Source organism: Lissotriton helveticus, chromosome 7 (genome assembly GCF_964261635.1).
Source record: "Lissotriton helveticus chromosome 7, aLisHel1.1, whole genome shotgun sequence".
Lineage (NCBI taxonomy): Eukaryota > Metazoa > Chordata > Amphibia > Caudata > Salamandridae > Lissotriton > Lissotriton helveticus.
The window spans coordinates 128,315,350-128,332,752 of NC_136068.1; the positions used below are offsets into that span (position 1 = coordinate 128,315,350).

General features: G+C 40.8%; 1 protein-coding gene across 5 annotated transcripts in view; it reads left to right on the forward strand.

The window, feature by feature from the left end:
• GMEB2 (glucocorticoid modulatory element binding protein 2) overlaps positions 1-10,213 on the forward strand; it is a 127,054-nt gene extending 116,841 nt beyond the window's left edge. For 4 of the 5 annotated variants that reach the window (XM_078651690.1, XM_078651692.1, XM_078651691.1 and 1 more), the window contains exons 10-11: positions 326-406; positions 7,361-10,213. In XM_078651690.1, coding sequence (XP_078507816.1) covers positions 326-406; positions 7,361-8,001 — 722 coding nt within the window. In that variant the 3' untranslated portion in view covers positions 8,002-10,213. The remainder of the gene's footprint in view (positions 1-325; positions 407-7,360) is intronic. The other variant, XM_078651694.1, reaches the window with a different exon arrangement.
• Positions 10,214-17,403: the final 7,190 nt, after the last annotated feature.

The window sequence follows — 17,403 nt, forward strand, 5'->3', positions numbered from 1 at the left end:
CTATTGTTAAGCCATTTTCTTTGTTTTGCTGAGAAAGTTCCCAACTGGAATTCACATGTAAAATTGTACTTTTAGGTACCTCCTTCACCAACTATTACAATAGCTGAACCCCCTACACCAACAGGACCATTTTTTTCTAAACTTACCAAAATGAAAGCTAGCAAACGTATGTATCTTGCCAGCCTTAACTACAGAGGTGCAAATACTGCCTACGTCATATAGATAGATAGATAGATAGATAGATAGATAGATTACAGAGCAGCTCTTCTGTATACATCTTGCTCCCTTACCGCTAATCTTATTTTTTCATATTTTCTACCTACAGTGGGGTCATCGTTTTTCACCTACTGCCCTATAAAAATGCTTATGAAGTCCAGGACTGAAGCCTGGACAGAGATTTTGCCAGGTAGTACAATTACTGCCTTATCTTTTAACAGCTTGTTTTTATCTCCTGTTACATACTTGTAACCAGCATTAGAGCTGGGTGACTGATGTAACTTTAAATTGAGCTCACCACTTGAGCTTGAAATGTTTAATTCAGTAAGAACAAAAGGCTGCTAATTTTGATCTTGTTTCCTGTGAATGTTGTTTATGGGACTTTGAAGAGCCTCATTTTCACTTATGTGAGCTTTTCAAAATTAACACATGCTTGTTTTACATCATTGTCACTGCAGATATTTATAAAACTTGGAATTTTTCTTTTAGTGAAGTATTTTTCTCACCATTCTCTCAGTAATTTAAGTGTGTAACTTTGATTTCACATTTTGTGATCATCATGCTACATTCTAAAATGTTATACTTGCCCTGGAATATAAAGGAGCCTATTTACAAACTGCGCTTGGTTGTATGTTTAGTTGTACTTCAGACTTATATCTTAGATTCTGCAAAATGCTACTCACAAACCTAAGTGGGGAGACCTCTGCTTCCACCTCTCTTCTCTTTTTATGTTTCGACCTCAACCAACATGGCGGAGATTTCCACACATGTAAAATTACTATTGCTATAATACTATGTAAGGGTGGGTAGAGCCACAAGCGGTAGAAAATGGAAAATGACTGCCAAATAGGAGATTTGGGAGGGCTATGGAGGGGCTTATGAAGGGTGTAAGGAGGGGTTTCAGGGGGACATACACATACAAACACCCACCCCACAAAATAGTAAGAACATTGCAAAATAAAAAAGTTCATAATTTAATGTTACCTACAATATTTTTTAATTAATTGACTATAATGTTAAGGTCAATTTAAAGGTCTTTTATTTATTAAATATAAAAAAACAGAGTACCTTCTCCTGGGTTCAATATGAATCAGATCTCTTACTATTCATAGAGGCATTAAATAACTGCGCAAGGGGTTGCAGTGTTACGTCAGTTACCAAATTTACACTTTGGTGAAAATGGTGCCTAAAAGTATCAACAATGACATGAAACAGTGGTGTTGTATATAAAAATATTGATCAATCATTTATTATAAAACAGAATAAAAACAAATTAAAAATAAATAGCGACATGTACAGGGTGGATGTCCAATTTATCATAAGATTTTCAAACACAAACAAAAACATACATCATGTTTAAAAGATTGCTATTACATCATTATACCATCATTTTTACAATAAATTTTATAAAAAGAGATTTGTCATTGGAACGAAAAAGTGTCGACGCAGCGTTTCGGTGCCTCTTTATTCTGCACCTTCTTCAAGGACTCGTTCACGATTCAGTTATAATACTCTGAAAACATACAGTGATACATAACATTAGGCCCATGTTTTCGTACATTTGCACATAGATACTGATAACATTTCTAGATTTATACTAATATTTGGTAACTGTGAACATCAAAACAACGACCCTACAGTTCCTCAACATTCATTTTGTTAGAGAATGCCGGGGATGGGCTACACCACAAATTCTATGGGGGGGTCTAATTCCTGTTATATAGACACCTCATGTTCTACTGCCTATAGGTTTTAAGTAGAAGAGTAGAAAAGTCGTCAGGCTAAGTTCTCTTATTATCTTAACCTCAACCTGATGTGTTTGACTTACCCAGGTTCAATTTTCCTGGTGATATTTCTTATAATTCTAGCTGAGCACGTTTGTTCATGCGCTCGCTATGTTTCCTTGTCTCCTTTCTCTAAAAGGAATTGTATCATATATCACATTAGATGACTATGCTTTTATTCCATGCATCTAGACTTTGCTTATCAATTGTATGATCTTATGTTAATTTTTACCTTGTACAAGCACCTTTGGTGGGGCGTCACTTGTTTTAGGAAAGATTGGGGACACACTTCAGTCCTGTTAAAAGGATGTATTTTAGTTACAGCACTGGTTTTCTAGTGGATTTATTACAACATTTAGCAATTTTTTAACTACAAAGCCTATTTGTAGCTGTCTAGAGGCTGTGTCATTCTAGTTGTAACATAACATGTCTTACCGGTCCACTTCACTCTTGATCTTTTGAGAGTTAAGGAGGACGCCTCTGGGAGCTACCTCCTGTTGATTTCGTCAACCAATTTATTCTGCGGAGTAATTTATTATGTTTATTACTCTTATAGGGTTTTATATGTCACTAGAATACATTTTATATGGAGAAATCATTACCTGTATGGTCAAAACGAAAATAGCTTGAGTTTATTTTCTTCTCCTTATAGATTCATCTTAGTGGGGCTTTTTTAGCACATTAGCGGTCCACTCTGCGTGAGGGAATCAGAATGTAATGACATCGAGATTTAGTATAATATTTACTCTTTCTACTTGGCTTTCAGTTTTACTTTACTTCGTATAAACTGTCTGCACTTGGTTCAATTCTTAGGGAATGCCTAAGCCTAGCCATGGGGATGAGAGTCAAAGCAGCATTCTCACTCACTCACCTTTAAAAGACAGCTGAACTGCACGGCGTCCTCCTCCTTCCTGGGCTTGTTTAGAATGAATTGTTACAACTCTTTACCTCCGTATTTATACTCCGTCTTATTGGGTGATTACTGTCACCTGTGTATCATTCCTCCACCAGTTGTATTGGGTGGATGGTTTTAATCCAGTGCACTCGTCGCCATCTTATAGTGTACCTTTTATTACAGATGCACTATCTATTATTTCCCTTGACTTGAAATCTGGATGTTCCGAGTGTTTTAATCTAAGTTTTTAAGTTATCATTGCCATATTCCGTTGGATTTTAGTATTTAGGTAAAAAACGGAAAAACGGGAAAACATTTTTAGAACCTATTCTATTTCACAAATCGTTCGGTATCCTTTGCACATTTACAATATTTATGGTCGTGGCAGCCACTGCTTTCCTGGGAGTCGATCTATTGACGCACAGGTTATAAACTTAAAGGATTTTTCGCGATGTTATTCCGAACTGGGTCTCTTTTCGCCCGCCATTTTGGAGTGGGAACGGTTAAACGCTATGTTTCATAAGTCAAAACTTTCATTCTTGACTTCCTGTTATATTGTTGCAATTCCTATAATTATTCCTATACGGCCTTTTTACCACTTTTTCGTATTTAGCGCTCTGAGTATGGTTATTTACTGTATTTACGTGATCTATTGTTTATTCGGCGGCCATTTTGGGTTGGGAAGAGCTGCCTTATGCACTGACTCGTGTGTGGGTAGCGCTAACCTTCCTTTGATGTATCCTTTCCACCATATCTGATCATTAGTGCATATCGATTTGGTTATATACTCGCAAATTTCGCAATTCATGAGCGAGATGTGAAGTTATTTGAATTAATAAAATTAATTACTCAACACAAGCTATATTTAAAAAATCTAATTATTTGCATTGGTTTTCGAGATTTCATCCATAGGGGTGTATTCAGCTTTACTGGGGGTGCACATAAATATGCGTCAGGGCATTACTTTATCAATTCTTTCGTTAATGTCTGTATATTAATTCCATCTACACATTTTTTGTATTACCCTTCTGAAACAGGTTATGGCTACTACAGCGTATTACAGGATTCTTTCCCATTCTTCTCTATTGTTTAATCCAGTTTTGTAGCTGTTAAACTTGGACATATAAAACTGTTCCCTTAGTTTACGTTTCCTAGTTATATCTCCCCCTCTTTTATTTGTGGTTATTGCTTCTAAAACACACCATCTCAGATCCTCTACTTTGTGGTTATGTTCTAGCCAGTGCGTTACTAGGGGTGCAGCTGTTTTCTTTGTACGGATTGCTGATCTGTGTTCATTTATCCTCAATCTGATTTCTCGTTGTGTCTCCCCAATGTACATTTTCTCACATGGGCATTTTATCATATATATAACATTTTGCGTCTTACAGTTGAACAGAGATTTATGTGTATGGGTTATTTTACCACATTTCATACTCGTACCTGATATTATTAGGGGACAGTTTGTCCAGTTACCACAGGCTACATTACCAGTAGGTTTCGAGCCATCTATAGTCCTAATCATATTTATATTATTTCTATTAGGGTATGTTTTTACAAGGCAGTTTCTCACTGTTCTATTTCTCCTAAAGGCAAATATTGGCTTTGGCATCGGTACTTCTCCTGCCTCATTGATTAATTTCCAATTGCTGTTGATGCACTTTTTTATTTTATTAGATATACAGGAGAAATTGGATACAAAAACAATGGGTTTTGTTGTTCTGTCTTGATTCGTTTTTTGTTCAAAAAGGCTCTCCCTATTATAGTATTTGGCCCGCTTGTAGGCTTTTTTCACCATCGATCTAGGGTATCCTCGCTCTAAACATTTATTGAACATGCTACCCGCATGTTTGTCATATTCTATTTTTGTGGTACAGTTGCGTCGTATTCTCAAAAATTGACCAAAGGGTATGTTATTCTTTTGGGTCGCAGGGTGATGGCTATTGAAGTGGAGCATAGTGTTACGGTCAGATGGCTTAGTGTATAACTCCACTGCAAGAGTGCCTTCCACATTCTTTATTGTTATATCCAGGAAGTTACACATCACATTACTATATGCGGAGGTGAACCTTAAATTCTCCTTTTATTTATTAAATACATTGCTTTTTAACAAAAATAATTATATAGAACTTATAATTACAAAATTAAAATCAATCGGGCAAATCAATTTAAAAATACTGAATAAATACTATGCGTATAGTGATAGTGAGGGTGGGATTTTTAAAGAAATTTTAAATATGAAAAGTTAATATATTTTATGTATTTAATTAGTTACAAAACATTAATTGAAAGTTAACATGCTGTGACTTGTTTTAGTTCTACGTTAATAATAATTTAAGTTAATTTATATTTTACATAAAAATATTAATTATTTTTTTAATAAATATTCAACATTATTATTTTGCCTCCGCCTATGTGTCAAAAGTTAGCAGTGCTAACTCTCCACTTGCTAATCCTGCCTACCAGGCTATACCATCTTTTCTAAGGAAGGTAATTCATGGCAGTTTGCACTTGGTAGTAAATATTTACTCTAGAATGGTAAATAGGAAACAATTTAAATATATTCCTAAGTTGAGTAGTAGTTTTGCACATGAGTAAAACTATATGTGTACATTTACCTGTGTGATTTGGACCCTTCATGATGTGTATAAATTACAACTTAATTTAAAAAACTTCTATCATATGTTATCCTCTCAGAAGAATACGTGCCCTATGAACACAAATCTCTCCATTCATTACCTTATTCATTTGTTTTTGTGTGTGTTTTTTTGTAATATCAGCAGATACGTTGATAGCTCTAGAGTCTTTTCCTCTGCAAAGAAAACTGCTTTTGATGGTGTTTTTTTGAGAAGGTCCAATTAACATATGTTTTAGAGGAGTTTTAAGGTGATCAGTTTTACCCAAATCACACACTGAAGCCTAGATTGTGTTTCCTCCAGTTCACAGGCAAAAATAGGTCAAGCCTCTTTGTCGGCCAAGACCTGGAAGTATATTTGTGCATTTTTTCACTATTTTATCCTGCATTAAAAAAATGCCCTACTTTGCCCAACACCCAGCCCCCTATATAATCTTGCTATTATATCTAGTTTATGAATATTGATGAAGATCCCATGACAGAGAAGGACATGTTATATACCTGTATTCCTATTTCTCCATCATGGGTATCTCCATTAACTCCATATCAATGCCCCCTTCTACAGTCAGTAGAAGGTATATTAAAATATTGATTTAGATCTTTGCCCTTACTCAGGGCCAACTTTCTTGCAGCACTGTGCATTATTTTGCACTGCAATCAGCCTGAACCTTTGCACAACAAAGGTTTTATGAATCATTCATTGCACACAGTGAGTTGCAAACTGATTCCTCATGAATTGCTTCTGGGCTAGTTGCACGCAATTGTGAATGCTTAGACCAGGGCCTTCAGCATCATTTATTGTGCCATCATTGCAAACCCTGTATCTTTATGGGGAAATAGTCACAATACCCTTATGAGGGGCACATTACAAATGGGACTTCAGTGACATATGTAAAGGTCCATTGCACCACAACCCACTCGTCCTAGGAGGGACACAAAGAATGTGTGCACAATCTTCCAAGTCTCAATGAGAAATGATTACCCTTTTGCTGGCCCTTCCCTTCATGACTCACAAGGACTTGCAGTGCAATCCACAGTGGCAGCTGTGCATGTTGTGTATTGTGAATTTGTATATTGTATTTCGAAAGTAGTAGGGCTGGCTGTGTGAATCTTTTGTGAATTACTTTTGTTAACTTGGCCCCTTATCTGTTGCTTTCTTGTGTGTCAAAATGAAAAGACACAGACTGTCACTCCATTCCGTTTTGGGATGTTTCAGGGGCCTGATGCCTTAAAGGGTTCAGTTTCCTAGGAGTTCCAGAAACTAAAAGAGTGCTTAACCTGATAAATGGTTGAGTGTTCCTTATAACTGTACTTGCAGTATTGGAAAGACAGTAAATTTGGACTTCTTGAAAGACAATGTTCTCTTTGAAGCAAGCTCGTTTTGGATCACGTGCAAGGGAGGGTGAGTTCAGTGTTTTAAAAATGTAACGAAGAACCGTATAAAGGTAGACTAAGATTATAGGTACTCAATTTTTCATGTGACCTCTCTGGCATAGTGGACCATGAGCACAGAGGCATTTGTAGGTTAGACATTTTGCAGGTCCCTGGAATGTTATTTACTCTTCTGTACCTAAATTATATATAACTGTGAAACCTTCTGCAGCATCTTCCTGAATAAGAATAATTTGAAATGTACATACACATATCCAGAAATGTCACATTACGAATAGTTATTTCTTTGCAGAAACTGGCCAAAGCTTTACATTTGCCACATCCACATGCCCTTGGTATCCGGTCTTCTAGTTGACCTCTGTGACTTACATCAAATTGTTGCCCTCAACGCAGAACTTCCACTTTGCCTGCACTCATTTGCTCTTGATGTTCTCTTTGCAGCGCTCGAACAGCAGTGTGACGAACACCGGCGGCGGGCTAAGGAACTGAAAAGCAAGTCTCAGCACCTCAACAACGTACTCATGACTTTAACACCAGTGAGCATGCCCACACCCGTGAAAAGGCCCAGGCTCTCCAGGGCCACCTCCGGACCTGCTGCGATGACCTCACAGTTCTCTAACCAGTCAGCACAGTTCACCCTGGCACCGGGTTTGCCCATGTCTCAGCTCACCAACATCCCTATCAGTAAAGTGATGTCAGGCATTCCTTCTTCCATGCTCAGCAAGGGCTGCAGCCAGGTAAACTCGCCAGCCTCTCAGTTGATGGGAGGATACACAGTGCTTGCATCGTCAGGCTCGGGCTTCCCTAACACATTAGAAATCCACCCAGATTCCTCCAACCTCACAGTACTAAGCACAGCAGCCATGCAGGATGGCAGCACGGTGGTCAAGGTATTGAGCCCCTATCAGCTGCTCAACCTGGCAGGACTTGGTACGACCATTCAGAACCTTTCACAAATTACATCTGGAGGAAATACAATTGTGGCAATGCCTTGCAACTCCATGGATGGCACCACAACAGTAGATGAACATACCGCAACTTTTGAGGTGACCACACTGACAGAAGAGCAGGAACAGAAGTGAATCTGGAGGAACTTAGAACCAGGACTCACCCAGAAATGTGTTCCTCCAGGGCCAACAGAGCCGGAGTTGGCCTTTCTCTGTCTGTACTGAACAGTACAGTTTCCTTGAAGGAGCCAAGACAGGCCAGGCTTTCAGGTGGGTTGGCAAAAAATGGGAAAGGAGAAAGATGAACCAAAGAGCAAGGACAATGCTATAAAAGGAGCAAAACTAGCAGACAGAGGCTTGTGAAAAGTCTACATTTGATGTTTCCTCCACTGTCGACTTCATTTTCAACTGTGGCTGGTTCTTTGCTCCATGTTCTGTCTATGCATGCCTTCAGATGAGACCTCATTGAAGAAGAAGGAATTCTTATGGTAATGTTTTTGAGCTACAAAAGAAAACAGAGGTCGAAGTGAAAACTATGCATTAGTGTGGAATAATGAGGCCTTAATGTGAACTGTGCCTTGAATTCTGGAGTTTTATGGTTTCGACAAGGGGTGGTAGGCAGTGGAGTGTAGTGAATCGTTGAGAAAGGGCAGCTTGGAGTCGCAGCTCAGGTGGGGGATGCATCGATTTGTTGAAGCAAATAGGGAGGTTGAAAGTAATGGCTTGCAAGGTGGCCTACTTGAGCTGGGTCAGTGGATGCTGAAGCTGGGCATCGAGGATGAGGACATTTAAACGAATATGAGAAAAGAATGTGGGAAGCGCTGCATGGATGGAACATCAAGAAGGAAGAGCGAGTGGTGTGTAAAAGAAGAGTGTGAAAGTTGGTTGCGAAAAGAAATTCTGCGATTTGTTCACAGGGGTGAGCAAAGGAAGTCTAACTTATGCTGGGCTTGAAGTTTCTGCAGTAAGGTAGCCTCCGTACTAAGGTGCTACGTGAATGCGCTTCGCTAGCAACAAAATATGTTCCACATTAATGTGAGGGCAAGAAGGCAGGTTCCAGACTGAAGCTAGTGAAGTAAGGACCACTCAAGAATAACATAAGGGCAAACAGAATGGTTGAAGAGTAAAGTGACTGAAGTCTGTACTTAGTTGAGGAGAAGGAAGACAGACTCTTAAAGTAATTACAAAATGGGGAACTTCATTCTCAGGTGATTGGAAGCAAACAACACAAACTTCCAGCTCTGTGTAACAGAGATACTGTATTTATTCTGTGTATAGTTTATTTTTTGTTTGTTTGGTTTTATACTTTTGGTCTCTTCGAGGCATGCTGCATTTAAACATGCTGGTCTTATGGAGATTAAATCTAAATTAAAATGGGATGAGTCAGGGTATTGGGAAGACTGGCATTACTACATAATATGCAGCCTTGGTGTGGCAGTGTGGCTCAGAAGAACAGAACGTTTATTTGACTAGACAGCTGGATATCGGCTCATTGGGCCCCAGTGTATAGCCAGATACAGCAGAGTTGGGTTTGGTTGATACCTGGACCAAGGATTGTGGTGCAGAGTTGAAAAATGTTACGGCAATGTAGAATTGAGTTTAAAGTTGGGTACTGCGATGACGCGTTGGTGGACAATTGGTCAAACTACACATGGTGGAGTTCTTATGTGGCTATGTGTGATCTGGTACGGATTTGTTAATTAAGGAACACAGCGGCAAGGCCTTCTTCATATCTGGTAATCCTTAGTGTGGTGTAGTATTGGCAGCTGTGTACGGAAATGTAGGGGCTGAGTTGTTCGATAGGAACCAGCATAGTACTTGTTAACTTTGACTACAGTCAGGCCCATCAGACCAGGGACCGTGTTGTTTGTTGCGTACGGTAATGTACAGCCAACTTCACAGTGGTTCATGGTAATGTTGCGACGTGTGCATCTTGGTATAGACCTGTACGACTGAATGGGCAGTTAGACACAATAGGGTGTGACCGCGTTGAGTACACCACAGTTGGGAAGGCAAGCCCTTGATTACAAGGAAGTGACATTGCGATGCAGGCGCATATCGAAAGGGGTGTGACGGCAGAAGTGGGCAACAGATGCAGATGTTTAAACACCAGAATGCATCATTTTGAACAAAGCTAGTGACCGTGGAGGTTCTGAGACTGGCACAAGGAGAATGAACCGATATTAATTGTTTGTTTGACCAGAGTCCTGCTTTGCAGTCCCTCTCACCTGTACTTTATGTGCTTAAGTCCTCTCTGTTCGTTTACTTTCATCTTTTTGACCTTATCCCGTGCACTTGCTGCTGGAAAGACATTAGTTGCACAAAAATAAAGCAAGGCAGTAGCTAATTGTGTTTGTTGTCCGTTTCATTATTAATGGAATGCCAATGGATTTTACTAATATTAGCCCAATAACCACAGTCCCAGGACAGTTGCCTACAACTTAGAGGACACACTAGAGTGTTCAGGTTATTCCCATCAAGGTCATCAGCGTAACCTGTGCTAATTACTGTGTCCATGGGCCTAGCGTATGCCATTTCCATATCACTCTTGAAGAATTTTTCACTTTGCTCAAAAAGAAATGTAAAGAATGTTACTTTGTTTACATGTGATAAATTATTTGTAACTGTGTTGGGCTTCTCAAAATGAGAGCTGTAACTTTAAAAATGTTCAGGTCTGATGTATGAAACACTTTTGTACTTGCAAACCCTGCAACTGGCAAAATTACAGACTTTGCCACCACAGTGTTTTGAGATGTACTATGCAACTTTTGTGAGTGGGAAAACATTTCTAACTGGCTAACGAGGTGCTGTAACACTTTCCAAATAAAATTATGTGTGGTTCTGAAAGGGTCTTCCCCTCCTAAATGGGAGTTGCAATGAAATGCACTAGTGGGATGTATGATGGTACAACGCGGGTTTTACTCCGCAGTACCATTACAACAAGGGTTTTACAACGCAAGTCGTTACCACGACTTGCGATGTAGGGTGCTGGACTTAGGAATAGTAAGATTTACTATTCCAACACCAGCCTACGTACAGTAGGGAAGGTGTTGGAATAGTAAATCTACTATTCCTTAGTCTAGAGCGCCCTCCAGCGCAAGTCGTGGTAACGACTTGCGTTGTAAAACCCTAGTTGTAATGGATGTTCCACCACTAGGGTCAAGAAGATTCAGTGAGAGCAGAGATTAGCTCAGAGGACCACTTTACTATTCCCTCTGTCTTCTCTGCATGTCAATATTTTAAAAGCATTACTTCTCTCCTTGAGGGACCACTGCGGCTTTTTAAAAGCATTGAAATACAGGGAATACAAGTACAGGAATGGAACTCTGCTGTTCCTCACAAAATGCAACCTTGCCTCATTAATGTTCAATTGGCAGGAGCTTTGTGGATATCCATTTTGTGATGCATACATCAAATTGCGAAGTGAAGAACAGTTTGCAAACCAGTTCAGATCCTTGGAGCTTAAGTAAGAGCATCCCTTGATGGGACTAGACCTGCTTCCTAACCACGCATCATGAAACATGCCCACCAAATGCCTACTTTTTCCACCTACGGGCTGGACTCTGAAGTGAGCTTCTATATAAACGTCAAGTTTTTGGGATATTGCATTCTTCTTTTGCTGCTGGTACTTCTTGGAAGGGTGATTTTTTAAATTGGAGGTTTGAATTAAGCCAAGACCTTTTCTTACTCAAAATAAAATATAGTCCATATATATTGGTACTCCTGAGTAATAGAGCGCGCAATAAAAGGCTTTATAACATAACATAACATAACATTTATAACATAACATTGGCTTTGGGCCTGCCTTCTTCAGCTGTTGATAAGGTATGAATGCCTTCAAGGGATTTATTTCGCAATATTTTATCTCTTCTTAGAGAGTTTCAACTTATTAGGGTCAAATGAATGGACACCTTTCTTTTGGGAAATGATTCCTGTTATTTGTGCCTAAGTTTAGCACCATAAAAATTTAGTAGCGTCTACGTCTATGTCATTTAGTTTACTACAACAGTGTATTAAGTAAACTCACACAAAAAAATCTTCTCTTCTATGATTTATTTTGAATTAATACTTTGAAGAAAGGTGTTCTTTAATGTCACAGTGAGGTTACCTGAGTAATAGTGTCACCTATCTGTTTCATCTGTGTAATTGTTTATATTTGTACCCTGAAATGTATTTGACCAAGATAAAATCATCTATTTTTCTATATACACCCTCTCAGCTTTTTCTTCACCTTCTTTGCATGATTTCTTTGATAGTATGTGTGAGTTTACTTATTACACTGTTGTAGTAAACTAAATGACATAGACGTAGACGCTACTAAATTTTTATGGTGCTAAACTTAGGCACAAATAACAGGAATCATTTTCCCAAAAGAAAGGTATCCATTCATTTGACCCTAATAAGTTGAAACTCTCTAAGAAGAGATAAAATATTGCAAAATAAATCACTTGAAGGCATTCATACCTTATCATTCATTTTGCCCAAGCCCTCAAGGGTTGTTTGGGTTGCCCATTTTTCATTTGAGATCTTCAGCTGTTGGCTTCTTTAGTTCGAGACCCTTCAGCGATTGGCTTCATACATAGTCAGTCAGATCAGCCCACGGAAGTATTTTAATCTCAACTTGTTTCCATTGACTATTTGAATCCTTCAGACTCTATTAAGATGCATAAATGTATATTTTACATCTGAAAAGTACTGTCCATACACGCGTTTTGTCACATGCTTTTATTTGTAGAACAATACCTTTTTTTTCACCATAGCATCCATTTTCCAGATGCTTTTGTAAGTGGTTATGAGTGCGGCTCCCGCAGCCTACGTGTCTGCTCCTTCCAAATGTGGTGGCCATCTTGGAACAATAGTGTACATATTTAGTCGTTGTTTTGCCATTTCTAGATGGCCCCGCATTTTGTTGAGTGAGTGAATGGTGAATCAGTGCTCCCTGAAAGACCAAAGTATGTGGTAGGGCGTACACATAGTCTCATTAAACCCTGGACTGGAGATAAGGGTATTTCAAAGAAATGATGCTGTCCATTTTAAACCGGTAAACAACAAGCAATGATGCTCTTCCAACCAGACTACAGTAAGGTATGTGCCAGAACAAGCAAGAGAACAGTGTGTGTTTTATTAAGGACACATAATCCTGTGAAGAGGAAGTAAGCTGAGTTAACTCTGTGTTCAAGGAACTCACTGAAGAGTGTTTGAAGAACAGTCTCCATGGGCTACGTGTGGTTCAATGCAGAATACAGTAAATCCCTACAGATCATGGCATAATGCATGTTCTAAGATGTTTGAAGTAGTCTGTATCAGGCCACAGAAATAAAAGTTCTGTTACATAAAGTTGTATTCCATGCTCTTCACAACATTTTAAGCAGCTTAAGTGCAGGGGTTGTGATGTTCAAGTCCTCGCACTGCTTTCAAAGTATGTTGAAAGTAAACCATATATCCTCCTAATAATGGCTGTGAAACCCTCTGGTTCTCACACCACCGGGCTTCCCTTTATAGACCACACAACAGGATATGGAGGAATAGCTTCACCCGCTGTCTGACACATTTTCTTTTTTTTTGTGAATGGCATGCTGGAATCATCACTTCTGGAGTTAAAGTAGAAGGAGCCCGTCTACTCCCTATCTCTTCGCTGTGCTCAGTGTTTAGAGGTAAAGTTCAGTCCCTTCAAGCACTGACCCCAATGGGAGGGCTAATGCTGGAAATGGTAGGATCTGCCCTTTCCAGTGGTACCTCCCCCTAGATCCTTGGATGAGGACGATCCGCAGACAAGGAACCACTCTCTAAACACCAGGGAGATGAAAGGAAAGGGGTAACCCTTCCAAAGGCCATCCACCTAGGCCCCCACCAGTCTTTCTGCCCCGCTGAGGTGGGCATATTGTAGTCTACACCTCCAAACTACTCACCCCAGAAATGCAGAAGGCCTAATACACACCAGGTCTTTCTTTTATTGAATAAACAAATAGGGTGGTGGCTAGCCTGGCCTTATATGACGTATAAGGCGGCAGTTTCAGGGATTTACCTTCAATCTGCCCCCTTCTGAAGGCAGAGAGCACACTAGACACCATGGCTTGATTTAAAAAAAATAATAATAATAATAAAGAATATGGTGGTGGCATCCCCAAGCGTTTATTGAACTGCATGCCTCAACTGCAGAGCAAAAGCAGTCTTTCTGCATCCTCCGTTCTGACGTTTACTCTCTTTTTATGTTCTTCAAGGGGGTAGAAAGCACATTAGACACTAGGAGCCATATTACAGGTGTCCAGTGGTCCAATGGCCATTTGCATGCACGTCTCACATCCCTTGGGTACTTTGGTATTAAAGAATGCCCGCAGATGCTTCAGTAGTCTCTTCTATAATATGGATCGCAATGACACACATCTTGCACAGGCATAGTCTCAAGGGAAATTCACTAATTTTAATGGCCGGTTAGCCACATGTAAAGGAGGGGATGTATGACATTATTTTTACAACGCATAGTGCTTTGGGGCGCTGGGTAGTGAATAGTTCAATTTACTATTCCAACTCTAGTCCCCGTGGATAGTAGGGAAGGTGTTGGAAAAATAAATTAAACCTATTCCCTATCCTAGAGCGCCCCCCAGCGCAATGCGTTGTAATGGTTTGCGTTGTAAAAGTTGCGTTGTAATGGTTTGCGTTGTAAAAGTTGCGTCGTAAAGGCACTGCGTGGTAAAAGTTGCGTTGTAAAGGATGTTTCCCAAAGGAGGGAATGTTTGATCCATGTCAGATTACAGATGCAGGTACAGAGGCACAAAACCAGAAATGGCATTGACTGTATTTCTGCCCCCATGGGTAGGCAGAATTGTGAATCTACCTCCTCTCTTTATATCTGTATGTCAAAGTTACAACCAAAGAAAACCCAATTTCTTCCAGTTGCCATGGGGAATGGCTGCAGGATTTGGACTTCGAGCCATTCGGCACCCAGGGAACCCTACCAAAGTTTTGGTATTTCTGAAACCTACAGAGAATCCATGAGGGCGTGGCATGCATGGATACCAGCCCATTAGCCTACCCAGAATTCCCAATGAACATCAGAAATAAGCCTAAAACCATTTAATCTCTCATTCCACAGTGTATGACTGCAACGTTTCGGCCCGGTCCACTGGCAACCAGGGATCCTTACCAGCCTTCGATACTTCTCAAACCTGGACACCCTCAGGAATTTCTGGGTGCACTGGCTTCCGTGGAACAACATTTTCTTACCCAGAATACCCTGCTAATGTTAAATATATTCCGAAATGCTATATTTCTCTTTTCTTCCAGTGCAAAATTTCAGCCTGGGTTCGGCTGGCACCCAGGTTCTCCCTGGACATTTCTGAAATCTAGAGACCCAGTGGAATACTGGGTCATGTGAGATGCTTGGATAGTAGCACATTTTCTTTAGCCAGGTTCTGAGCTGGGATGGGGCAGTGAGCTAAATAACGGTGATGGATCAAGCCCTGATCTTTGGACTGGGTAAGAGTGGCCTGCTTAATTCAGACACTCTGTTCATCACCACCCCCTTTTCTGAATCGTTTTTGGCCACTATAGGTGTGGCAGGGTATACTCAGACATGAGTCCCTTGCTCACTGCTCCATCAGGATTCAAGCAAGCTGGGCCGACGACGGCTGTAATGCCAGAAACCGGTCCCCGGAAGCTTGTCTCCTTTCTGGTGAAGAATTGGCTTGGTAGTTTGGTCTCCCCTGTTCCCATGATGCACTGGGCCAGGGACAGACTAATTTGCATATAGCCAGGTTCTGAGCTGGGATGGGGCAGTGAGCTAAATAACGGTGATGGATCAAGCCCTGATCTTTGGACTGGGTAAGAGTGGTCTGCTTAATTCAGACACTCTGTTCATCACCACCCCCTTTTCTGAATCGTTTTTGGCCACTATAGGTGTGGCAGGGTATACTCAGACATGAGTCCCTTGCTCACTGCTCCATCAGGATTCAAGCAAGCCGGGCCGACGACGGCTGTAATGCCAGAAACCGGTCCCCGGAAGCTTGTCTCCTTTCTGGTGAAGAATTGGCTTGGTAGTTTGGTCTCCCCTGTTCCCATGATGCACTGGGCCAGGGACAGACTATTTTGCATATAGCCAGGTTCTGAGCTGGGATGGGGCAGTGAGCTAAATAACTGTGATGGATCAAGCCCTGATCTTTGGACTGGGTAAGAGTGGTCTGCTTAATTCAGACACTCTGTTCATCACCACCCCCTTTTCTGAATCGTTTTTGGCCACTATAGGTGTGGCAGGGTATACTCAGACATGAGTCCCTTGCTCACTGCTCCATCAGGATTCAAGCAAGCCGGGCCGACGACGGCTATAATGCCAGAAACCGGTCCCCGGAAGCTTGTCTCCTTTCTGGTGAAGAATTGGCTTGGTAGTTTGGTCTCCCCTGTTCCCATGATGCACTGGGCCAGGGACAGACTAATTTGCATATAGCCAGGTTCTGAGCTGGGATGGGGCAGTGAGCTAAATAACGGTGATGGATCAAGCCCTGATCTTTGGACTGGGTAAGAGTGGTCTGCTTAATTCAGACACTCTGTTCATCACCACCCCCTTTTCTGACACATCTTGCACAGGCATAGTCTCAAGGGAAATTCACTAATTTTAATGGCCGGTTAGCCACATGTAAAGGAGGGGATGTATGACATTATTTTTACAACACATAGTGCTTTGGGGCGCTGGATAGTGAATAGTTCAATTTACTATTCCAACTCCAGTCCCCGTGGATAGTAGGGAAGGTGTTGGAAAAATAAATTAAACCTATTCCCTATCCTAGAGCGCCCCCCAGCTCAATGCGTTGTAAAAGTTGCGTTGTAAAAGTTGCGTCGTAAAGGCACTGCGTGGTAAAAGTTGCGTTGTAAAGGATGTTTCCCAAAGGAGGGAATGTTTGATCCATGTCAGATTACAGATGCAGGTACAGAGGCACAAAACCAGAAATGGCATTGACTGTATTTCTGCCCCCATGGGTAGGCAGAATTGTGAATCTACCTCCTCTCTTTATATCCGTATGTCAAAGTTACAACCAAAGAAAACCCAATTTCTTCCAGTTGCCATGGGGAATGGCTGCAGGATTTGGACTTCGAGCCATTCGGCACCCAGGGAACCCTACCAAAGTTTTGTTATTTCTGAAACTTATAGAGAATCCATGAGGGCGTGGCATGCATGGATACCAGCCCATTAGCCTACCCAGAATTCCCAATGAACATCAGAAATAAGCCTAAAACCATTTAATCTCTCATTCCACAGTGTATGACTGCAACGTTTCGGCCCGGTCCACTGGCAACCAGGGATCCTTACCAGCCTTCGATACTTCTCAAACCTGGACACCCTCAGGAATTTCTGGGTGCACTGGCTTCCGTGGAACAACATTTTCTTACCCAGAATACCCTGCTAATGTTAAATATATTCCGAAATGCTATATTTCTCTTTTCTTCCAGTGCAAAATTTCAGCCTGGGTTCGGCTGGCACCCAGGTTCTCCCTGGACATTTCTGAAATCTAGAGACCCAGTGGAATACTGGGTCATGTGAGATGC